We start from the raw sequence: 26,293 nt of genomic DNA, 5'->3' as shown, positions 1-26,293 counted from the left end.
GGACGTTAGATGCCTTCAACTCGGGAGATGCATACCTCCGTGCCGCTCAAAATGGTCTAGCCAGAGCCACGGAGCAATATGTAAAAGACATACGGGTAAGAAAATTTTGGTAATTATATATATATACCAGTAGCCCCTGAGACTTGAAACAGTTAGAATAACTGATTTAAGGATCATTTGTTATGCAGGTTCTTACAGAAAAGAATTCCCTACTGTCCAAGGAGCTGGAAGAGTGCAAAGCCCAACTTGAGGCCGCACTAGCCGCGGCAGGGGAGCCCAAGGAGACCCCCTCTGGTAATATACACTTCAAAAGATAAGTATTTTGCGAAGCACGGCATGGGTGCGAATCTGACAAATGAAATTGTAGATGGCGCCAGATTGAATCCGGAAAGGCAACACCTCCTACGCCAGCTAAAGGCTGGTGAGAAGGTGCTGACAAAGGTGAGGCGGGAGAAAAACGATCTCTAAGATGCCAACACCAAGCTGGGCATCGAGCTGAAAGATGTTCGTGCCCAGCTGTTAGACTCCGTGAAGGAGAATCAGCGGCTTCGGCGCGGCATATTTAGTAAGTGCTTGAACGAACCTTTGAAAGAAAGTTCGGCGGGGAAGTCGACTAACAGAGCAATGTCTGTAGGTGTGCTAACAGGTCGTCCTGCAGAGGAGATGCCCGGTTCTACGGGTGACCTTCTTCCCGAGCTCTCGCAACTGCTCGATCGAGTTCGGCAGGCGATGCAAGGCGTCGCCCAAGCCCTGTGGCCATCCGTCTCCATGCCCGAAGGTCTTGGAGAGCTTGCGGAGAAGCTAAAGGGAGCACGGCGGCGCTTCCGATTGTGGAAGATATCGGCTTGCCGTCAAGGCGCTAGGGAGGCCTGGGCCATGGTGAAGACGCGGTACGCAAAGGCTGACCCCAACCACATGGCTGAGGTCGGTCCTGTAGGGCCCGATGGGAAGGAGATCCCTGTAAGCTTAGTATACGGCCAAGTAGAGTTGGCCGCAAAGTATTCCCAGCAGGACTGTAAATTAGACAGCCTGTTAGATGGTATTGAAGAGGAATACAATCAGTCAAAATGACTATGTAATTTAATTGACATTTATAATGCCTTCTAGCCGGATTGTAGATCATTTGTCATGGCCGACCTTTTCGCTTCAGCCTCGGGACCTGACGGTCCGGAGTGTGTCCGAATTCCCATGCGGTTATATAGGAACCGGCGAATGCGTGGAGACCAGGCGTAGGGGTCATTAGTGCGTGAACAGACAAGTGCTCGACTAGTTATGTTATATTACATGGTTAGTAAGAAACATCTTCCAGGGAGAATAGTTCCGTTAGGGGTTCCTTTCCCTGGGAGGCATGCCCTAAGGTGCATGTCCATGCTGCGAAAAGAAACGCAGGAAAAACATCTGGGGGCGTATAGATAAAAATAAAAAAGATCATCTTTAGTTCACCGACCGAATATTTCTTTAAGAACGCTAGCTTTCGGCTTCACCCAGTCTGAGGTACATGTCCGGCTGACCCGGCAGTAACAATCGCAGAGGTGCTCCCTTTACCACCTAGCCGAACAATCGGGAACGTAGGGGTAAGCACAGGAGCTAGGCAACCCAGCTTGACCAAAACTTAAGTCATATCGATGCATATAATGGTGAATAAAAGGTACATGCGGAAGTGTGACACATGTGTTGGACATGTAGCCCGTATGAATAAGCTTCTGTTTAAAGAAGCCCCCAGGTTTAATGAGCGCGGATAGCGCGTCACTTTATGAGCCTTTAAAGGCTATAAGAGAGAGAGAGAGAAGAAGAGAAATGTAAGACAGAAAATATATAAAAAATGGACAGAGGAAGGAGACGAACACAGAGTCCGGCGCTAGGCATAGAATCTTCGGAGACGGGCTGTGTTCCATGGGTTCGGCTCGAGTCGGTTATCCGATGCATCCCACAGGCGGTACACTCCACCAGTCAGGACTTGGTCAATTATGAAGGGACCTTCCCACTTGGGCTTGAGTTTGTCCTTTTTCTTGTCCGGTAGTCGTAGAACTAATTCGCCAACGTTGTAATTTTTGGCCCGTACTTCTCTGTTTTGGTATCTTCGAGCCTGCTGTTGATAGAATGCGGAACGGGCTTTTGCCACGTCACACTCCTCCTCCAATGCGTCCAAGCTGTCCTGCCGATCGAGCTCGGCTTCTCTTTCTTCATACATGCGCACTCGAGGTGAGTCATGAATTATGCCGCAAGGCAAAACTGCCTCTGCGCCGTACACCATAAAGAATGGTGTGTATCCGGTGGTGCGATTCGGCATGGTCCGCAGCCTCCAGAGTACGGAGTCGAGCTCCTCTACCTAGTGCGTGTTAGATTCCTTGAGGAACCGCACTAATCTGGGTTTGATGCCGCTCATGATAAGACCATTTGCACGTTCGACCTGGCCGTTAGTTTGTGGGTGATAGACGGAAGCTTAATCGAGCTTGATGCCCATGTTTTTGCACCAGAGTTTTACCTCGTCGACCGTGAAATTCGTGCCGTTATCAGTGATGATGCTATGGGGGACGCCGTAATGGTGTATATAAAGTCTATCACCGGTCCGGATTCGGCCGTCTTAACAGGCTTGGCTTCTATCCATTTGGTGAACTTATCCACCATGACCAGTAAGTATTTTTGCTTGTGGGTTCCGCCTTTAAGGGGTCCAACCATGTCAAGCCCCCAGACCGCGAAGGGCCAAGTAATGGGGATAGTTTGGAGGGCGGTGGGTGGCATATGGCTTTGGTTTGCAAAGAGCTGGCAACCGGTGCATTGTTAGACTAAGTCCTGAGTGTCTACCCGGGCCGTCGGCCAATAAAAGCCTGTACGGAAGGCCTTGCTTATAAGGGACCGAGCTGCAGCGTGATGACCGCCGAGTCCGGCATGAATTTCAGCCAGGAGGTTCCGCCCCTCCTCTTCGGAGATGCACCTTTGAAGGACTCCGGTAGTGCTTTTCTTATAAAGCTCTCCCTCGTGGACTCTGTAGGCTTTGGATCGCCGCACTATGCAGCATGCCTCATTTTGGTCCTCGGGGAGTTCCTGCCTAGTAAGGTAGGCGATGAATGGTTCTGTCCACGGGGCGATGACGGCCATTATTACGTGGGCTGAAGGTGTTATTTCATTGGCAGAGCCTCCGATTGTGTCAGAATGTTCGGTGTCGGGCAGTGCGGTTGGGTCCGGGCTGTTATTGTTCGGCTCCCCTTCCCATACTACGGATGGCTTGAACAACCTTTCCAAGAAGATGTTGGGGGGGACTACATCGCTTTTTGCGCCGATGCGTGCCAGGACATCTGCCGCCTGATTACTTTCCCGGGCTATATGGTGAAATTCAAGCCCCTCGAACCGAGCTGACATTTTTAGGACGGCGTTGCGGTAAGCTGCCATTTTTGGATCCTTGGCATCGAAGTGTCCATTTATTTGGGACATTGCGAGGTTCGAGTCCCCGCGCACCTCTAGGCGTTGAATACCCATGGATACTGCCATCCGGAGACCATGTAAAAGGGCCTCATATTCGGCTGCATTGTTGGAGTCCGTGTACATAATCTGGAGTACGTATTGAACTATGTCTCCTGTGGGGGACATCAAAACGACGCCAGCCCCCAGTCCGGCCAACATCTTGGAGCCGTCGAAATGCATGATCCAATTTGAATATGTGTCGTACTCTTTAGGGAGTTCGGCCTCCGTCCATTCTGCGACGAAGTCGGCCAAGACTTGCGACTTGATGGCTCGCCGTGGCTTATAAGTTATGTCGAACGGGAGGAGCTCAATGGCCCATTTTGCAATCCGGCCCGTTGCGTCATGGTTGTTTATAATATCGTTAAGTGGTACTTCTGAGGCTACTGTTATTAAACACTCTTGAAAGTAGTGTCGTAGCTTCCGGGATGCCATGAATACCGCGTACGCAATATTTTGATAATGCGGGTACCGTGATTTGCAGGGAGTGAGGACAGTGGACACATAATAGACCGACTTTTGAAGGGGGAATTTGTGTCCGTCCGCTTCTCGTTCGACGATGAGCACTGCGCTTACAACCTGATGTGTTGCTGCAATGTATAATAGCATTGGTTCACCAATGTTTGGCGCGGCCAGGACTGGGTTTGTTGCCAGTATGGCTTTTATTTCGTCGAGTCCGGCCGTGGCTGCATCCGTCCATTTGAAGTGTTCGGTGCACCGAAGGAGGCGGTAAAGGGGTAGGGCCTTTTCTCCCAAGCGGGAGATAAAGCGGCTTAGAGCCGCCACGCATCCGGTTAACTTTTGTATTTGTTTGAGGTCCTTTGGGATATCCAGTTGCGACAGAGCTCGGGTCTTGGCTGGATTTGCTTCAATTCCTCTACCGGATACAATGAAGCCCAAGAGCTTTCCGTCTGGAACGCCGAAAACGCATTTTTCCGGGTTGAGCTTGATGTCGTATGTTCGGAGGTTATGAAATGTGAGCCTCAAGTCATCCACTAGAGATTCAACATGTCTTGTTTTGACGACCACATCATCTACATATGCCTCCACTGTTTTGCCGATCTGGCTTGCCAGACATGTCTGAATCATGCGCTGATATGTTGCGCCGGCGTTTTTGAGCCCGAAGGGCATCGTGTTGAAGTAGAATGGGCCGTATGGTGTGATAAATGCCATTGCGGCTTGGTCTGGTTCTGCCATCTTGATTTGATGGTAGCCGGAATATGCGTCGAGGAAACACAACGAATCATGTCCTGCGGTAGTGTCGATAATTTGATCAATGCGGGGGAGGGGGAAGGGATCCTTTGGGCAAGCCTTGTTAAGGTCTTTAAAATCAACACATAGGCACCAGGATTTGTCCTTCTTTGGTACCATCACCAGGTTTGCTAGCCAGTCCGGATGTTTTATATCTCTGATGAATCCGTCCTCCAATAGCTTTGCTAGCTCCTCTCCCATGGCCTGTCTCTTAGGTTTGGAGGCCGAGGAATTTCCGAACTCGAAAATTTGGATTCCTGGATGTTGTCCAATGAATCCAGCCCGTCGCCTGACTCTAAGTTCAGGTCTTGAGTGATATCCTCCCCTCCGCGGGTATCCGGCTTGGAGGGATCGGGAATCCGGACGTAGCGAGTCCTTAAGATAGATGAAGGGTCGCCGCACTGTCCCTCTACCACGGCAACGTGATGGGTGACTTGAGGAGAGTTAATCTCTCTCAGATCGGGTTTAGGCCCAATCTGGTCGTAATCCGTAGCGAATCCCAGGGCGGCGAAGCGATCCAAGAGCTCGTTTATGGAGGAGAGATCCATTGGATCTAACTACTCGGCAAGTTCCGAGCTGACATGAAGATTGTTTTTGATGGCTCGAGAGGTCATCATCGGCGCAGAAGCCGAACAGGCGGTCATAAGAAAACCACCTAGCCGGAGGGTTTGGCCGACAACCAAAGCTCCCTTAGCAACGGTGCCGTCTTTAAAGATGGGGCGAGGCATCCTTCCTGATGGCGACGACACAGAGGAACTCTCAATGAAAGCACCAATGTCGGTGTCAAAACCGGCGGATCTCGGGTAGGGGGTCCCGAACTGTGCGTCTAGGCCGGATGGTAACAGGAGGCAAGGGACACGAAGCTTTACCCTGGTTCGGGCCCTCTCGATGGAGGTAAAACCCTACGTCCTGCTTGATTAATATTGATGATATGGGTAGTACAAGAGTAGATCTACCACGAGATCAGAGAGGCTAAACCCTAGAAGCTAGCCTATGGTATGATTGTTGTTGTGTATGTTGTCCTACGGACTAAAACTCTCCGATTTATATAGACACCGGAGAGGGCTAGGGTTACACAAAGTCGGTTACAATGGTAGGAGATCTACATATCCGTATCGCCAAGCTTGCCTTCCACGCCAAGGAAAGTCCCTTCCGGACACGGGACGGAGTCTTCAATCTTGTATCTTCATAGTCCAGGAGTTCGGCTGAAGGTATAGTCCGTCCATCCGGACACCCCCTAATCCAGGACTCCCTCAGCCGCCGTGAGGGCGGAAGCATAATGTAGCCTGGCATGCGAAGCTCGATGGCCAAATCATGTGCACCGCCATCGAGCATCCACCACCATCCGATCGAGCAAACCAAGATCCGCCTGACCAACACCTGACCGAGACATGACGTGCCTCGCTGCCCAAATGTCAACCAATGGTGGTAAGAATCCTGAGATACACGCATGGATTGCCGCCCAAACACCCACCAGTGGTGGCACGCATCTCGAAAGCCATGGAGCGGACCAGAACTACATTCATCCACCTGGTTCCTCTTCCTCCCTGTGTTCATCCCATCACTTGTAAGTGGGTCTATAAGATTAATACTCCCTTCGATGGTTCTGGCGAGCATTATAAAGCTTGTCTTGTAGCTTGTGGCTTTCAGCAGGAGCATGGTCGTTATTAGGATTGTACATTTTCTCCTATGGCCCATATGACCACTATCGGCACACTTCTCGGCATGGCCTCTATTCACCATTGGTCTGTGTCTCAACTTGATATTAAGAATGCCTTTCTTAATGGCGAGTTGCGTGAGGAGGTTTATATGCAACCACCACATGGGTATTCAGTTCCTGATGGCGTGGTTTGCTGTGTTCGTTGCTCTTTCTATGGCCTTAAGCAAGCTGCCCGCTCTTGGTTTGAGCATTTTGCCTCTGTGGTGTCTGCGGCTGTTTTTTGCCCACTACTCATGATCCAACGCTATTTGTCAACCTTTTTGCTCGTGGGTGCACTCTTCTTCTTCTGTATGTTGATAACATATTGACATGATCATCACCGACGATGATTCTGAGTACATTACCTTTGTCAAGGCCCGTCTCAGTGAGTAGTTTCGTATGTCTGATCTTGGTCCCCTTCGTTACTTCCCTGGGATTGAGATTTCCTCCACTTCTGATGACTTTTTTATTTCTCAAGAAAATTATATCCAAGATCTTCTTACTCGTGCGGCTCTTAGTGATGAGCGCATTGTTGAGACTCTTATGGAGCTCAATGTTCATCTTCGTGCTTCTAATGGTGAGCCCTTGTGGCGCGTTATCGTCATCTTGTTGGGAGTCTTTTCTATCTTGCTCTCACTCGTCCGGATATCTCCTATCTTGTCCATATTCCGAGTCAGTTTGTTTCTGCTCCCACTTCAGTTCATTGTAGTCACTTTCTTCGTGTTCTAGGACATCTTAGTGGCATAACCGTATCTTTTCCCCGTTCTAGCACGTTACAGCTCCAGGTCTATTCAGATGCTATGTGGGCTAGTGATCCCTCGAATCGCCGATCCCTTTTTGCTTACCGTGTTTTTCTTGGTGGTTCTCTCATTGCCTGAAAGACGAAGAAACATACTGCAATTCCCCGTTCAAGTGTTCAGGCCGAGTTGTGAGCTATGGCTCTTCCGACCCAGAAGTTCACCCTGTGTGTTCGGTTTATTCGGTTTACATGGTTCGGTTTATACGGGTTTGCGGTTTGTATGGTATTAATACTTCGGTAAATACGATATATGTAATTAAAATACGGTTTGGTTTCGGTATATACCAAATTATTTCAGTATGATTTCGGTATATACCATAAAAATCGAAGTTGACGCGAATTTGAAAATGACGTAATAATAATTTGCAAATGTATGACTCAAAATACCAAATTGATATTGAATTTGTTTATGGTTATGGACGTGCTTAGCATTTTTAAAAGGGAAAATTGACTGTTACAAGAAAAATTTACGTGCTTAGTATTGAATTTGACTCATGTACAAGAAAAATGACAACTTGTATGGTTGTTCATCTCAAGAAGTATACATTTATTTTTTTTACTTTGATTTATTCGGTTAACCGTTCAGTTTTTCGGTATATACCATGAAAACCAAAGTTCAAATCGGTATGAAAAGTTTATACCATACCGAAACCAAAAATCATAAAAACCATAAAATCGATTTGATTCGGATTATTTTCGATACGATTTTCAAATGCACAGAGTGACCAGAAGTGACTTGGTGGTTACCATGGTTACGGAAGGATTTTGGTGTTTCTGTTTCTACACCTATCACCCTCTCGTCAGACAATACAAGTGCCATCTTTAGAAGGATAGAATTATAGAACTGTGGTCTGCCCCTGAATATCTAGATGGTCTGCCGATGGTAACCAGAGTAGGAGTTTATCAACACTTGGTCTCATCGATCCCTGCTAAAATTCGCAAGCCGTCCACACCACATCCGAGCGGTCTAATCCAAGTCCAACTAATAAACCAAACAAAGTTTCCAAGGTAGTACTACAACGCGTTCGTTCACCCACCATCATAAAAAGAGTCAAAAATCCTTTCTTTATAAGCTCGCCGTTCCGCTCCTCCGCGCGCGCACGGGGCCCCGGAGCAACCCCACCCGCGCACCCACCCACCCACCCACCCAATCAAGATCTAGCCCAGCTCAATCCCTGAGCCGGCCATGGCGGCCCGACCGCCGCCCCCGTGCTTCTTCTCCTTCCTCAAGCACGGCGCCCTCCTCCCGGCGCGCCACGGCGGGCTCTTCCTGCCGCTGCTCGCGCTCACCGCGGCCCTCGCCGCGGCGCTCCTCCTCACCAACTCCCTCGCCGTGCAGCCCCTCGCCGCCGCCGCGCTGGTCGACGCCAGCGCCATCAGCCGCGCCGACCCGGCCGGCGCCGCGTACCCGGGCCTCGTCAGGGCGCTCAGGGGAGACCTCAGGCGGCTCCTGCTCGAGGTTGGCGCGTGCGTCCTCGCCGCGGTCGTCGTCGGGTCCGCCATCAAGATAGCCACCGTCTTCGCCGCCGTCAGGGCGTTCTCCTCCGGCACCGATGACGACGACGCCACCGAGCGGCTGACCGTGTCCGCCGTCCTGGGCGGCGCGAGGGGCAACCTGTGGGGGCCCGTCGCGACCGTGGCCTTCGGGTACGTCCTCGAGGTGGCCTGCGCGGGCGCCATCGTCGCGCTGGCGCTGGCCACGGTCTACCTCCTGGAGCGCTCGCTGCTGCTCCTCTTCCTCGACGTCCTGCTCGTGCTCCTCGCGTCGCTCTTCCTCGTCTACCTCACCGTGGTCTGCGCGGTGGCGGTCGTGGTCTCGGTGGCGGAGCCGGGGCGGCACGGCGCGGCGGCGGTGTCCCGCGCGTGGCGGCTGATGGAGGGGAGGAGCGCGCGGGCGGCGCTCTACGTGGTCGCGACGTGCGCGCTCGGCGCCGCGGTGTCGCCGGTGTACACGCTGGCGCTGAGGCTTTGGCCGCGGAGCCCGTGCGCCGGGGTGGCCGCCGGCGCCGCCTACGTGGCCCTGCTCGGCGCCGTGGAGTTGTTCTCCGTCGAGGCCGTCACGGCGTACTACTTCGAGTGCAGGGACAGCAAGGAGGAGGAGGAGGTGGCGGCAGCCCACAGACACAGATACGCCAAGCTGCCCAATGGAGATACGTGAATAGCTGATGTTCGATCAATTCATTCCCTTATTTTTGCTTGTCAATACATTGGATTAGTGTTAGTAAAATATACTCCACCATTGTTATGGTTTCAGCCAAAACAAATTACTTGTACTATTAACAAAGAACAGACAGAAAGAAATGTATTTGTCTTCAAGATAGTGGAAATTTCCTCGCGGTCAAGAGCAATTTCAAGACAATTCCTTCCCAGCGAATGTTCGTCAGTTAGTATTACCGTATACATAAAGTTATCCTTATATCAGCAAGCATATATATAGAGATACAAATCAAAAGAAATGGACGATGACATGAACTACCAGCCCATCATCACCCATACCACCATACAACCGCCTAGCTAAAAAAGTCGTTGCCGTTTCGTTGTCACATTCAAATCCAGCGGGACAAAGACAGCTAATGCTTCATAGAGGTTGTAATTAAGAGAACTGATAAATAATTATTTAAATGATAAGCGTCACATGTGTGACATGAATCAATCCGGTTTTATCATTTTTTTAACTAAAGTTGTCATCCGAAAAGAAAAAACAAATTAAAACTAAAACTTGTCATCCGAAAGAAAGTTGCAAATTTGTCATAAAAAAGTTTGGAGTCATCATGTGTTTGTGTCACACATATGACACTTATCAGATCCAATAATTAAACCCGCGGAGACAAAGACCATAATACCCGGTCCTTGACAGGAAGGGTTCCGGTACATGCTTAGCAACGGGGAGAGGAGCAAGGAAAGAATGGAAAGATAATCCTGACGGAGCCCGTAGTTTTCAGAGACTGTCAAACAAAGGCGGCAGGAATATTTCCTCGTGGAGCAAAGCACACGATTCCACTAGGCCTCGCGTCCCTATCTCCCTCGGATGACTCGGCCCCCACTTCTTCTAGCTTTCGATCCGGCCATGCAGAAAGCTGAGGGCATGACACGACACGGCGTCAAAAGCCGGTGCCGGCGGGTTAAATTTGATAGTGTTGCTGTGCAAAGTTGATTGTTAGTTTAATGCTCCGAACTGCCAAAACGTACTTGTTGGAACCGACCGTTGTTTTGTTTTTTGCGAGGTAGAAATCGATGGTTTGTTAGGGCAACTCCAACGCAGCGACCCCAAACTGTCCTTATCATGCGGACCTCGCGGTCCGGGACGTGTTTTGCTGTCCAACGCGATCCTATATATGTCTACGAATCGGTTCAGAAACCCTACCCTAGCTCTAGCTCTATCAAACTTATCTTGATGATGCCATCACAGGAGGAGGTGACGTACTGGATTGAATCCTCATTGGTTTCGCGACACCATGGCGTGGTGGGGCAGCTGTCGGCAGCCGGCTTTCGGGGCGGTGGCTGGGGAGAAGAACAGAGAGGATGTGCACGAGAGTGAGAGAGGGCAACCCAGACGTGAGAGAGTGAGGAGAGAGGGCGACCCGGTGCCGATTCGGGCCAGTTATTATCGAGCAGGCGCGTCGGTGGTCACTGTAGCACCGTCAAATGTCGTCACTTTGCGGCCATTATGCCACGTCATAAAAAATGGGACCCACATGTCATAATCGAGGTTAAAGTGCCTAAAGTGACGGGTCAATATTTTCTGCAAAAGATTAAGCCCGGAATCAATGCTTTCTCAGAGGAATTCGTAGAATGGTTTTCTGCAACTCACTCGTTCCAGTTGCATGTTTCACCCACACCCGGTTGTATCATCATGTAATCATGGTGACTATCCTTTTGACTTTGTCGAAGCCATTGAGGAGATGATAATCTCTAGATCTTTTGAAATTTTAACTTGGATGAATAGATTTCACCCTCATTATATATCGGTTACTTTTCATTTTGAGAAAAATTATATATCGGTTACTAAGCATGCAGACTTGTTGGAGACAGTCTGATGGGCTGGCACTTACAGGGATGACGGTCTGGCCCAATTCGTGACATGGGTGTAGAAGAGGAAGTGTCGCCGCCGCCGCCACCACCGTGAGACACTTCCTCTTCTACACCCACTCTCTAAGTCCTCTTCTTGCTTGTTCGTATATTCAGCTACCCAAATACTTCCGGCCGGGGCATGTGCTATATGTTCGTGAGATCACAGGAGGTTCCTACCAGGTTATGTTCTACTACCGCCTGGGGCATTTGAGAATAAACTTTTCTGGTTCACTGCATTATTCTTGAAGTTGGTGAGCAGCAAAGCCAGGAGATAATTGTATCTATAGTCTCCATAGTCGTTGACGACGTCTAACTTGATCTTGGAACTTGCGTATTGTTTAAATACGGTCCCGGTACAAGAGAGTACGTGATCAATACGGTCCCGATACAAGAGAATACGTGATCAATACGGTCCCTAAGGTTAAAACAACAGTCCTAACTCTACAAATTGTGTATGTATCTTGTAAAAAAGGGCGTAGTGGGGATTCGAACCGGCAAGCTCTGGCCCATCAGGGCATCTCCAATGGGAGGCGCTAGTACCAGGCGCCAGGGTAGAAATCCCGTCCATTTCGTCAGATTCCCACCCAAATCCTGGCCTTTTGTTAGCGCCGGCGCAAAATCAGGCATCGAGCGCCCCAGCCTTTTCTCGTCGCCGTTCTGTTTTATTTTGAACTAGCGTAGCACCTGTCCTTTTGCGGTTAGCGTTGGAGAGGCAGGTTTTAACACGAACGCTTAGCCAAAAATCCTTCCCCTAAGCGCCTATTCAAGCGCTTGGCATTGTACATGCCCTCACTGCGCGAGCTGTCCAAAAGGCCAAGTCAGTGGTGTTGTATAAAATCAGGATGCATTATCTATTATATGCATATCGTTGCCTTTTAAAAAATTCCGTGTATTTTTAAAATGTCATGAGTTAAAAAAACGCTCTTCGATTCAAAGAATGTTCATGATTCAAAAATAAAAGTTTGTGTCTACAAAAAACGTCCATGATTTTTTTATTAAAACCAATGTTTGAGAATTTAAAAAATAATTCCAAATTTTTAAAACATGTTCATTGATTCAAAAAAAATCATGAATTCAAAAAATGTTTGTCACAAACAAAAAGTGTTTCTGAATTTCCAAAGTTGTTCCTGAATTTCAAGAAATGTTCGCCTATGCAAAAAAAAACTTGTTGACGAGTTCCAAAATTTTTATGCAATTTGAAAAAATGTTCTTGAATAGAAAAAGATTCATGATTTTAGAAAATACTCGCAACTTCATAATTATGGTGAAGATTTTTTTTTCAGTTTGGTGAACAAATTTTAAATTCGAAAAATGTTCACCCCAATTTGTAAAAATGTTTATTTATTTGAAAAAATGTTCATGAATTAAAAATATTCGCAATTCCAAAAAAAATGTACATAGTGAGTGCGCGCGCACCAGGTCACTCGCGCCAAATAGGAGACCGCGAAAAATGAACACGAAAAACAAAAAATACAGGCCCGTCCAGCCCAAAAGAAAAGACTATGTCTACCTTAATAGATTTTGTTTTCTAAAAAACCTAAATAGATATCTTTTCACTAAAAAAACCCCTAAATAGATCTCTTATAGAAAAGACTACATAAAATAATATATGTGAAAATTTGAAGTGTTTATAGAATGTAAAAGAAAAGTTTGCATAGTTTCATAAAATTCCCAATAATGTTGGACCGATATATTTTTTGGAACTCGTCAACAAGTTTTATTTTGCATAGGCGAACATTTCTAGAAATTGGGGAACAACTTTTGAAATATAAATATTTTTTGCTTGTGACAAACATTTTATGAATTCATGAATATTTTTTTAATCAGCGACTTTTTTTGGAAATATTTTAAAAAACATTCCGAAACATTGTTATGAATATTTTGAAAAAATTCATGGACATTTTTTGTAGACACTAACTTTTTATTTTTGAATCATGAACATTTTTTGAATTGATGATTTTTTTAAAGACAACTATACCCATATAATAAACGATGCATCCTCATATGAAACAATATTGCGGACTTGGCCTGGTGGCTAGCTCGCCTAGTGATGGGGCCGAGCTTTCCGGCAATGACGGAGCTATGTGTGTTCTTGGGGGGCTGTGCCCCCCCCCCCCCCCCCCCAACCTTAGCAAAAACTGTGAAGGTATTTTTAGGGTTTAGATGAGGATTAATTTAGTATTTGCCCCCCTCTAGTTTGTATGTTTTATCACTCCCCCTGAAGTTCTTCCCTAGCTCCGCCAGTGATTTCCGGGTTCGAATCCACCCGCGGCGGCTGTTCTCCTTTTATTTCTCGCCGCACTTTTTTCTTTTTATTTCTCGGCCCATAGACAAATGAGCATGTCAGCTATAGAAATACGAGATATGTATGCAATGTGTAGAGCGAGGACTGTTGTTTCAACCTCATGGGCCATATTGATCACGTGCTTTCTTGTACTGGAATCGTATTGAAGCAATACACAAGTTCCAGGATCAAGTTGGACGTCGCCGGCAACTACGAGTACTATAGATACAATTATCTCCCACGCCAGCTGTATTCTTTCCTCCCGTACAAAGTGAGTTCATTTGTGCTTTACCGTCGCTGTCAGGTCATCTCGTATGACCTCTTGGGCTCTTGGTTGGATGCTTGGCTGTAGTTTCTAAGTCCAAATTCTCACAAGTATATATCCCCAGCTGTAACATATAACATGGGGGTATTGTATTAGCCCAAGTTTTTCTCTTGGCAAGAATTTGACCCTATCGAAGCCTATTGATCTTTAGCGCTCCCGTGCATCAATCTTCCGGTCGGTGAATTAAATCTTCTTGATAAAACAAGACGCCTGTTAGGAAAAAGCCTAATACCTGATCAGCCTGCATCCAGCGGCCTGTTGCTAATATGCTATGCTATTTATTGCTCCATCGTCCATGACAATGGAATTGTCTTAGCACTGCACCTGTTTTGCTATGGAACCACTACAAGTTAGAGTCGTGCCTGACATTTTAGAGAGTTATGGTTCTGATCTTTGTTATCAAACTGATTGGTTCATTCATCCACTGGTTTACAATGTACGGAAAGACAAGAAGTTATTCTGTAAGTCGCCAAGCATGACGTGGAGAGAGAAAGTAGCCTGATCAGAAATATGAAAAGCGCCCTCGTCTTTAATTGAGTCGACCAGTAAACAATCCATTGCAATTTACCCAAATTCAATGAATTTTTTTAGGAAGGCTTAGATTAGATTTTTGTTTTTAGCATTTGGCCCCCCAAACACTGATGATTTATGTTTCGCCCTCAGTAATTTTGGGCTAGCTCCGCCATGGGAGCTAGAGGTAGATTGGCAGAGTAGCAGCACCTTCCTCTTATGCCATTTCTCTCGCAAGTGTTCTCGACAAAGCTGGTGGCGCTGGCGCGAACGGTGGTTGTGCTTCTTGCGGCGGCGGTGGCCCTCGCCGCTGCCCAGGCATAGCTCTCCCACACCTTCTATGACGCCAGGGCCGGCCCCGGGGAGGGGCAGGGGGGGCGACCGCCCCGGGCCCCCAAAATTCAGGGGCCCCCTATGGCCCATGCTGCAGACGCGCGTAGGGAGCGGCAGGTCGATCGATCGATTTGTTTCCTCGGAAAAGCTAGCGAGCGAGGTAGCCAGCGGTTCGTTCACATAAAAAAGGAGAGGGATCGCGTGAAAAAAGGATCAGCGATTGATCCGATTCTGACGGTTCCCTTCCTATTCTGTTCCATCACGCAGACGCAGCCCTAGGCCGCCGACGCTCGATGCCGTACATGTATTCCAGCCTCTCAGTCGTCCCCTGGTAATTTCCTTAATAATCCGGTTATGTACGCGGCAGATTTCAATTCTGGGGATCCATCATCACGCCCCTTTGGCCTTTGCTCAGTTGATCTTCTCTCTATCCTCTGCAGACTCCAAGCGCTACACTGCTGCTGTGCTTTATAGGCAAACGCACTGAAGTTCGATCATCAGGATTCAGGAACCGAGGTATATATTCATATAATGTTGATACAATAAATTCTATGGTTGCATAGCCGGCACCGTTCAACGATTGATCATTGATGCAACAAACTGTTTTGTTTTCAGCATTGTGTGTGTTAATCATGTCGTCTAGCAACTGGACAAATTCATCTGGTAGCCATAAAAGAAAAAGGAAGAAGGAAGTGGATAAATTGATACAATCAGAGCGCACACATATTCACAATTTTTTCAAGAAGAGTGATATTGGTGCTTCCACTGCTTTGATAAACCCAGATGACTAGTAGGTGATCGTTGCCATTCGGGAAGAGCAACAGACTAATGGGAATTCGGAAGAAGAAAATGACGAGACCAACATCAGCGAGAACAAAGTAAGTTGCTCGGTAATTCATCAGATGCATAGGCACAATTTGCTACTGTTGATGAAATTTTCGGGCATGTGAGAGAAGTACTCATCGGCCGAAAGAAGCTTTTCGAAGTTATACCAATATATCTGCTTATTGCATCTTATTTACTGTCCCTGTGACGGCCACATTGGCCAAAAAAAGCTTTTCGAAGTTGAAATAATTGAAGAATTATTTGAGATCAACAATAACTCAAGAGAGATTAAATGGTTTGGCTACATTATGCATGGAGAAGAAATTAATGGATGAGATTGACATCGACCCCATCATAAGTGACTTTGCATCAAGGAGTGTTAGAAGATTTTTTTAAGGTAATTTCAGAGTATAAATTACTGGATAATCATACTGATTTTGGATGCATTTAAATGTTAAATGTTATTTGTAACGCTATATATAAGTATATTCATTGATGTTACTATGATGTGTATATTAAGGGCCCCGAGTTTTAGGTTCGCCCCGGGCCCTCAAAAACTCAGGACCGGCCCTGTATGACGCGAGTTGCACGACACTCCAGCCAATCATGCGTCATGGCATGGCACATGCCGTGCAGACGGAGGCGCGCATGGGTGCCTCCATTCTCCATCTCTTCTTCCACGGCTGCTTCACCAATGCAAGTTACCTCTCATTCACCCGGTTCGAAATCTTTCTCGTTCTGGTTGGACCATTGACGCGTGCGTGTGTTGCAGAGCTGCGATGGTTCTGTACTCCTCGATGACATGACCAACTTCACCGTTGAGAAGAACGCGGTGCCAAACGCGAACTCGGTGCGCAGCTACGAGATTATGGACGACATCAAGACATACTGGCCCTCGCCGCCCGTGACGTTGTCACCCTGGTATGCCGGTATCAAGGCTCAACCAGTTTTTCTTGTATATGGCTACGACATGCTCTCGAGAATTCGACTAAGGGCATTTCTAACCGATCCCCTATAACCGGCTAGAGGAGTAAAAAATCGGTTTTACTCCTCTAACCTGCACCTAGCTGATCCCCAATTAGTGTTAGTGGAGTAAAAATTATACTCAGCCGCAGCGAACCTCCATATATTTCTCCACCGCTCGACGGCTGAGTAAAAGCCGCACCTCTCCTCCAGTGCCTCCCCCGCTCCACTCCCACGCCGCATTTGTGCCGACACCGCCCCTGCCACCCCCTTCCAGTACCCGCACACCACCGCAGATGCTCCGTAGGCTCCGCCGCAGTCCTTGACCACTTGGATGCCTCCTCATCCTATCGTCGGCGCAGAACCGGTGGATCTGCAGCTGCTGGCAGCGCCGCCAGATTAGGCACTTTCGGCTGCCAGCAATTGCGCATTGCCATGGATTGCCGGGAACCAGATCGCACAGCCCCGGCAATGCCTCCACGCCGCATGCAAGTATCGGCTCCACCACTAGCCACTTGAATCTCTCTTGTCGGTGGTTCACCGAAAGAGACACACCGGGCCGTCGCCCGGGCTCAGCGCTGGCCCAACGGCTCGTCGACTCACCATTGCTGGTCATAAAGTGCGACGACTGCACGAGGTAGGTGGTGCGCCAAGTTTCTACCATGCCGGAACATCCCAGATGGGTGTTCTTAAAGTGCAAAAATAACGGGGTATGTGCTTCTTTTGATTCGGTTGTTCACCGGATTTGGCGCAATTTTGGTACCTCATTGTTTGCTCAAATTTGCGTGTAGGATGGATGCAATTTTTGGTATTAGGAAGAACATTACATCGATCTATTGATAGCACGAAAATTGATAGATGCTCATGCACTCATTGCTAGAATAGAGGCTAGAGATGAGATTAGATACAAATCAACGTCTACTTCTTTAGAATAAAAAAGAAGAAGTGTGCAAGCTCAAATCCAACTAGTGGGAGCAGTTATGAAAGTTGTATATCTTTCATAATGTCTAATTATGATTCTTGTTTTCTTTAATCTTACTCTCGCAGCGAAGAATTGATGAATTATCCACTAAAATGTATCAAAATGTCATTGAATGAAATAAAGAAGTAAAGAAAAGCGTTCCAATAGCCGAAAATAAAATGCAAATGATTTTTTACTCCGTTACATATAGGGGATCAGCTAAGTCCGGCTAAAACTTAATGGAATAAATTTACTCCACTAAGAGTTTACTTCACCAGATACTGCACTATTTATTGGGGATCGGTTAGAAATGCCACAACGTTGGGTGACGAGCTGATGGCGTGCAGCTCGGGGGGGGGGGGGGGGGGGGCAACAGGTACGGTGATGCTGGGGCGGAGATACTCTCTCACGATGAGCCCGAACATTAACCTTCCAAGCCCTCTATCATAACTCCTCGTGCTCCGCTCGTTCAGAGCCAAGGGCCTCGACGCTCGTGACCATACCGCGATGTCCGAGGCGCACACGGTCGGGTTCGCCCAGTGCTCCAAGTTCCGTACATATATCTACAACGACATGGGCATAGACTCGATGTTTGCCTCGTAGCTCCGCACCGGCGTCTTCCCCTGGACTGGCGGTGACAGCAACCTTGCACCGCTGGAGCTGCAAGGACCATACAAGTTTGACAACGCATTCTTCAGTGACCTGATCGCCCGGCGCATCCTCCTTCATTCAGACCAAGAGCTCTTCGGCGGCGACGCCGCTAGTAACAGCACCACGAATGGTATCGCCCGGGCGTACGCTACCAACGGATCCCTCTTCAAGAAGGAAGTACATAGAGAGGTAGAGAGCAACAGAGGTATGTTGAGGCCAAGGGGGGGGGGGCGATGCCCCCCAGCCTTGAAGGAAATTTTTCTAGGTGGTCTTAGATTATATAGTTTTTTAGCATTTGCTCCCCCAAACAATGATGATTTGTATTTTGTCCCCAATGATTTTCGGCTAGCTCCGCCACTGGTGGTAGAGGAAGACCGGGAGAGTAGCATCACATTTCTCTTATTCCATTTCTCTCGCAAGGGTTCTAGGGGGAGATGGTGGCGCTGGCGCGACGCGCAACGGTGGTTGTGCTTCTTGCGGCGGCGACCCTCACCACCGCCCAGGCGCAGCTCTTGCCCATCTTCTACAATGCGACCTACCCGATGATACGTCTCCAACGTATCTATAATTTTTAATTGTTCCATGTTGTTATATTAACAATTTTGGATGTTTTATAATCATTTATAGTCATTTTATATCATTTTTGGTACTAACCTATTGACATAGTGCCAAGCGACAGTTGCTGTTTTTTGCATGTTTTTTTACATCGCGGACAATCAATACAAAACGAAGTCCAAATGCAACGAAACTTTACGGAGATTTTTTATTGACCAGAAGAAACCTAATGGGCTAAGGCTGCACCTGGGGGGTGCTCCGAGGAGAGCACAACCCTCCTCGGGTGCCCCCGGACCGCCTCTTTGCTCTATAAATACCCCAATATTCCAGAAACCCTAGGGGAGTCGACGAAAATCAATTCCAGCCACCGCAGAGTCCAAAACCACCAGATCCAATCTAGACACCATCACGGAGGGGTTCGCCACTTCCATTGGTGCCTCTTCGATGATGCGTGGGTAGTTCTTTGTAGACCTTCGGGTCCGTAGTTATTAGTAGCTACATGGCTTCCTCTCTCTCGTTTGATTCTCAATACAATGGTCTCTTGGAGATCCATATGACGTAACTTTTTTTGCGGTGTGTTTGTTGGGATCGGATGAACTTTGAGTTTATGATCAAATCTATTTTTTATCCATGAAAGTTATTTGAGTTTCTTTGATCTCTTATATGCATGATTGCTTATAGCCTCATATTTCTTCTCCGATATTTGGGTTTTGTTTGGCCAACTTGATCTATTTATCTTGCAATGGGAAGAGGTGCTTTGTAGTGGGTTCGATCTTATGGTGCTTGATCCCAGTGACAGAAGAGGAACCGACACGTATGTATCAATACTACTAAGGATAAAACGATGGGGTCTATCTCTACATAGATAGATCTTGTCTACATCATGTCATCGTTCTTATTGCATTACCCCGTTTCTCCATGAACTTAATACACTAGATGCATGCCGGATAGCAGTCAATGTGTGGAGTAATAGTAGTAGATGCAGGCAGGAGTCGGTCTATTAATCTTAGACATGATGCCTATGTAATGATCATTGCCTGGATATCGTCATGATTATTTGAAATTCTATCAATTTCCCAACAGTAATTTGTTTACCCACTGTTTGCTATTTTTCTCGAGAGAAGCCACTAGTGAAACCTACGACCCCCGGGTCTCTTTCTCATATTATTTGCCTTCGCGATCTATTTTATTTGCCTTTTATTTTTAGATCTACTAAACCAAAAATACGAAAATACATTGCTGCAATTTATTTTATTTGGCATTCGATCTAACAATATTTACAACTCTGTCATGTCCGTTTGCCAATTTCTGGCGTCGTTACCCAAAAGGGGTTGACAACCCCTTTAACACGTCGGGTTACGAGTAGTTTTTATTTGTGTGCAGGTGTTGTTTATGTTGTGTTGCTTGGTTCTCCTACTGGTTCAATAACCTTGGTTTCATATATGAGGGAAATACCTACCGCCGCTGTGTTGCATCATCCTTTCCTTTTTGGGGAAATACCGACGCAGCTTCAAGCGACATCAAAAGGAATTTTTGGCGCCATTGTCGGGGAGGATCTTCAACATATACCAGGTTCCTAATCACAAATCTCATCTCCTTGCAATTTACATTATTTGCCATTTGCCTCTCGTTTTCCTCTCCCCCACTTCATAAAAAGTTGCCGTTTTATTCGCCCCTCTTTTTCGTTTGCCGTTTTCTAGTCAGATCTATCATTTGCTTGCAACCATGAGTGATTTCGGTATGGCACCAACAGATGATGGCCTAACTCCTAAGATTGGACGTACGAGCAATCTGGATGCTAAAACTTTTATCTTGGGGCAAGAGAATGCTATGGGAAAGGAACGTATCCAAGAATTTTTCAATTGTGTGGGAAATCTAAGTCTTGATGATGCTCTTATACTTAGAACTACTAGATCTTATGCGGATGCTATTTCAGCGCTACTTCTGAAACTTGAAAGCAAATTTATCCGTACCCATCCTACTTTGCAAAGATTTTTTTTTGAGCTCACTATTATAAAGAATCCTAAGGCTAAAAACTTGGCCTCTCTCGTTCTTATGAATGAGTTTGACTATATCATATGGGAAGCTAGGGAAATCTTTGTTTTTTATGGTATGAATCGTGAAAAGCCCGTGATAGATGCCAACATTATTCTTTAGAATAGTGATTATGCTTTAAGACATTTGCTTGGGGATAATAAAATATTTGATGATAATCTTAAAAAGGAAGTCCCAATCCTAGATGTAATTCAACAGGTTTTTAATAATGTTAACCAACATTATTCTTGGATTATTGCCGGAAATCAACGGGGTTATGACAATGGGCAACTTAATAATGCTAAGGTTTCCATGGACAATATGTTTTATGTTGTTTTTACAAAGCCCCATGATGAAAATACCTCTAAGGGAATTAAGAAGAAGGATGACAAAACGTAGATCCTTGCTTTATGCCTAGCTAAGGGCGTAAAACTATATCGCTTGTTGGGAGGCAACCCAATGAATAAAATTTATTTTTGCCTTTTGCTTCCTGTTTTTGAGTGTTAACACAATTATGCTACTGTTATGGTTGTGTTTTTTATGTTTTAATTAGTGTTTGTGCCAAGTAAAGCCTTTAGGATCTTCTTGGGTGATAGTTGTTTGATCTTGCTGAAAAAACAAAAACTTTTGTGCTCACGAAAATAATTCTCATTTTAACCAGAGAGTGATAAAATACCCATTCCTTTTGAAGTGGATCAATATAAAAATTTCTCAGGCCTTCCTAATTTTTCAGAGTTTTTTGAGTTACAGAAGTACTCGAAACATCTAGATTTCTACAGACTATTCTGTTTTTGACAGATTCTGTTTTCTTTGCGTTGTGTGCTTGTTTTGATGGCTCTATGGTTTTATTTGATGAGTTTTTGCCATATAAAAGTTGGAATACAGTAGATATAATGCAAGAACAAAATACTAATTGGTTTACTACAATACTTATAGTAGTGATTTGTTTTCTTATACTCCCTCCATTTTTGTATACAAGACCACTATCAAAATTACAATTTGCATATATACAAGGCCACTAACATCAATCGAGGTAAAATTGATGAGGTTTGCCTCGTACTAGCAACCGAGGACATTAATATCCCTTGCATGCATGTGGGAGTGAGAAGGTTGGTTTTCGTGTACCACATTAATCAACCAATGAGGAGTGAGAGGGTTGTCTTGTTGTGTGTTGAAGAGAAAATGCACATTAATTAACACGTCAAGCGAGAAAAAAAATACTAGCTTGCAACTTTGGCTTAAGTAGGCATTAATTTCTACCTTGGTACCTGTAATATGAGTTTGTGGCCTTGTATATAAAAATGGAGGGAGTACTAACGGATCTCACGAAGGCTTTTGTTGAGTTTTGTGTGATTGAGGTTTTCGAGTTTTGGGTTATCTTATGATGGATGAAGGAATAAGGAGTAAGAAGAGCATAAACATGGGGATGCCCCGATATCCCAAGCTATTATCCAAAGGAGAGCAAGCAACTAAGCTTGGGGATGCCCCCGAGTGGCATCCCCTCTTTCTTCTAACGACCATCGGTATTTTACTCGAAGCTATATTTTTATTCGTCACATACTATGTATTTTGCTTGGAGCGTCTTGTATGATTTGAGTCTTTGCTTGTTTTATTTTGTGTTTTAAGTCTTGATTCCTTGTTGGACACACCTATTTGAGAGAGCCAAAATTATGCCATGACTTGTTAGAATTGCTCTCTATGCTTCACTTAATTTTTCATGAGCTATGGACTTGCTCTAGTGCTTCACTTATATCTTTTTGTGCACGGTGTGATTTATTTTGAAGAAATGCTCTCGTGCTTCACTTAGATTTATTTGAGAGTTAGTAAAATTTTCAAGAAATTCTATCTTGCTTCACTTAAATTAATTTGAGAGAAAGAAATGTTATGCTCATGATCTTCACTTATATTTGTTTGAGCTTGTCAAAAGCAACACATTAAAATTAGTCCCAAAGTGATAGATATCCAAGAAGGATATAATAAAAACTTTCATGAAGATCATTGGACAAAATAAACTTTATTCTTAGTAATAGTTTTGAGATATGATGATGTGATATGTGAGTTATGTTGATGAGTAATTATGCTTTAATAAGAATATTGGTGTTAAGGTTTGTGATTCGCTATGCAAGCACGAAAGTCAATAATTATGCAATGAAATTATATCCTACTTGTGGTGCATTATTCGGTGTTAATTATGCTTAATGCTCTCTTATGAGATTATTCATTTCTTTGTTGGTCGCTTCTCAATCTTTTGCTAGCCTTCATTTTGCACCAAGTATGATCACTATTTGTGCATCCAAAAACCTTTAAACCAGTTTTGCCACATGAGTCCACTATATCTACCTATATGTGGTATTATTTTGCCGTTCTAAGCAAATTTGTTTGTGTCATCTCTAATTTTCAAAATAAACTTCGCTTTTGTGTGTTCGTTTCGCTCGATGAGCGGTGAGAGGTGGCTAATTTTTTCCATGCTAGATGTGTTATTCTCACGATGAGTGTTTATTCACTTGTCATTGCACGAGAGTAAGGCAAAGGTATCAGGGATGTCCAGTCCTGAAATGAAAAATGAATTTACTTTATGTTTTAAAATAATAAATTCCTTGGAAAGTGTTGTTATGGAGGGCAACCATGGATACGGCTAGCCATGGAAAGTGAAAGTTTGGTTGAAAAAGGAATAAACTTTAATTTTTGTTTGGGAACCACCTATGATATATTTAGCATGGAAAGTGTTGGGAACTCTAAGTCATTTTTGTTGGTGGGAATGACACACCTCCCAAAATGTTTTTATCTCTAAGTTTTTTGCTTTGAGCTCTGACACCTCTACAAATCCCTACTTCCCACCACTAGGGAAAACCTTATACACAGATCTTTAGCAGTAGCACTTGTTAAAAAAGCGCGCTAGTGCTACATAGCAGTAGCGCATGCTGAATAATAGCGCTACAGATACATATATAGCAGTAACACGTCTAGCGATAAAAGTGCTACTACTAAAATTCCCACTACTAAGCCCATAGGATACACATAGTAGTAGCGGTCTTATACAAACAGCGCTACCGCTAGTACTGTTGTAGCAGCGCATTTACGTAGAAACGCGCTACTGCTAATGGAAATAAAATAAAATGAAAAGCCAATAGAAAAGTAAATGAAAATGAAAGAAATAGAAAAAGGAAAAAGGAAAAAATAAAATGTAAAGAAAAATAAATAAAAAAGGGTAAAAAAGAGAAAAGGCATAGCAGTAGCGCGTTTAGTTAAACGCGCTATAGCTAACTTAGCTATAGCGTGTTTTCAGTAACGCGCTACTGCTTTGTTTGACTTAACCAGCGGTTTCCCTCCACCCGGCCACCACTTCTTCCCCAAATCCCTCGCCCCACTCCGCCGCCGTCTCCCCAATTCGCCGTCGCCCCACTTTGCCGCCGTCTCCTGCCGACGTCGACACCCGCAACCTCACCGTCTCTGCCCGGGGCCGCCCTCAACCTCACCGCCGGCGCCCGAGGCCGCCCTCGACCTCACTGTCGCTGCCCTCGACCTCACCGCCGTCGCCCTCGACCTCACCGCCGCCCGAGCCCGCCCAGGACCGCCGCTGCCCGAGCCCAAGCCCGCCCTCCCTGCCCCTGCCTCCTTCGCCGAGCACCTCCCTGCCACCATCTCTCCCCTCTCTGTAAGTCCCCCACCCCTGCCCCCACCCCTCCTCTCTCTCTGCATTTTCTTCCCGCCATGTTAATTAGCAGTAGTAGTAGATGTTAATTAGTAGTAGGGTTCATAGATAATGTTTTTTAGTAGTAGTAGTACTAGATGGTAATTAGTAGTAGTGGTGGTACTGGTTAACTAGGGCAATAGGGTTAATAGTAGATGTTTTTTAGTTAGGGTAATAATAGATGTTATGTAGTAGATAATGTAGATGTTAATTAGTTCAGTAGGGTTTAGTTTTTGAATTGAGTTTGTTTAACTAGATGTTAATTAAGGTAGTAGGGTTTAGTTTAGAGTAAAATTTAGTTCAGTAGTTAACTAAATATAATCTATATTTGGGTTTTGAATTGAGTTTGAGAGAGCATGAGATTTGTGTAGATTTTCTTGAAGTGTCAAACACTAGGAGATGCAAATTTGAAGTGGTCATGATATATGCAAATTCCTCAATTGTGTTTGCTCATCTTTAGCTACTGTTGTAGTTTCTCATGTACATATTCTTAAGTGGTCTTGTTATAAGCAACATAGAAGTGGTTCGATTGTGGCCGAGTGGCCTTTTGTGTTTGCAGGAAATGAAGCCGAGTGGCCTATGTTTTGCCGGAACATTGATTCATTTCCGTTCTGGCAAATTTTAGGTGCTCGATTTTTCCACTTTTTAGCAAAGGTCATGCCGAAATATTCCATGAATTTTGGCATGACTTGTGCTACAAACTGGGACATATTGAGTGCCTGGGATTTGCCACACCGGGAAGGAGTCAACGGTCCTAACATAGGCCTTTTTATGTCATTATTCATTTTATTAAGGCTAGATTAATTGACTAGATTTAATCGTAGGAAACATGGCTAGCAACAATGAAAGACAGGGTTCTGGTGATTGCGACAACGTCTACCTGGCGGCAGACGAATTTTTGAGCATTGCTGACGATCAACGGATGTTGTTGCTGGGCCCACCTATCGCATCGGGGACTGAGACCGACATGCAGACCAGCACTGAGACTGAGACTGACACCGATACCAGCGGAGCCGGTATAGAACCAAAAGCAAAGAGGCCACGGTGGCTAAACCAGCTCATGACTACTAGACCGGTGGTCACGGAGATGGACGACATCATTTTTGAGCCAACAGCGCTCGAGGAAGCGCGATCGTGCTACCGCAATCAAATAGGCTGCATCATACGGACAATCGCCACCATCAACAATGAGAAACTAAAGAAGATAGATAATATGATGCCCTCCCTCCTAAAGAAGCTGCACCAGATATTCTTGTTCTTGGGCCGGTATGAAAAGGAATATGAAAATCCAGATAAGGACCCGATAATGAAGAAGATAAGCAAACACGCCATGACCAAGTTTAGCGACGCGTTGGCCGCCTGGAAAGCAAGGGTGAAACATCGCACCATCAACAAAAAGGAACCCTACTTTGAGATTGTAAAGGATAATCCTACAATCTTGCAAGAGCAGTTTGAAATATTCAAGGCGACTTGCGAGGCCGAAGCTGCCAAAAAAAGTCTAAGTACATGAAGGGGCTTCAACAAAGGAACATGGGGCGCCACCACCTCGGAAGCCGTGTGTAAGGGCATATTTATCCCTAAGGTGTTTTGGTGATTGATGACAATGCGTTTGCGGACTAATCGTGTGCCTTGAGTATCCCAGACATTTCATCGCTAGGCACAAGACGGTTGGGTGCCCCTCGAAGACTGTTGAAGACGGCGTCTTTTCTACGTTTCTTTTTGGTGGATTTGAGTCGTAGGAAAGTCGTACTATTAAGAGGGGGTCTGCGTCGGAAAGGTTTGGGTGGAATCATCACGTACACGTTTCTTCCTTGTCCCCTCCTTTCTCTTGCACCTTGGAGCTTCCTCCGTTGCTTATCTCGTCACCTTGCTTCTGGCTGCT

General features: G+C 45.8%; 1 protein-coding gene and 1 pseudogene across 1 annotated transcript; both read left to right on the top strand.

Annotated features, from left to right (window-relative positions):
- The first annotated feature begins 8,350 nt into the window (after nt 1–8,350).
- Nucleotides 8,351–9,550, top strand: LOC123184713 (uncharacterized). Its single transcript, XM_044596789.1, has one exon. It carries the CDS (start codon nt 8,395–8,397, stop codon nt 9,364–9,366), a length of 972 nt encoding a protein of 323 aa, XP_044452724.1. The 5' UTR covers nt 8,351–8,394; the 3' UTR covers nt 9,367–9,550.
- A 5,262-nt stretch (nt 9,551–14,812) lies between these two features.
- LOC123191498 (peroxidase P7-like) lies at nt 14,813–18,559 on the top strand (annotated as a pseudogene).
- The last annotated feature ends 7,734 nt before the right edge of the window (nt 18,560–26,293 follow it).

Source organism: Triticum aestivum, chromosome 2A (assembly GCF_018294505.1).
Source record: "Triticum aestivum cultivar Chinese Spring chromosome 2A, IWGSC CS RefSeq v2.1, whole genome shotgun sequence".
Taxonomy (NCBI): Eukaryota; Viridiplantae; Streptophyta; class Magnoliopsida; order Poales; family Poaceae; genus Triticum; species Triticum aestivum.
This window is presented reverse-complemented; position numbering and strand designations above follow the sequence as displayed.

What these genes read in the sequence shown, in the direction of transcription:
- LOC123184713 (XM_044596789.1), top strand. Translation starts at nt 8,395, where the DNA reads ATGGCGGCCCGACCGCCGCCCCCGTGCTTCTTCTCCTTCCTCAAGCAC.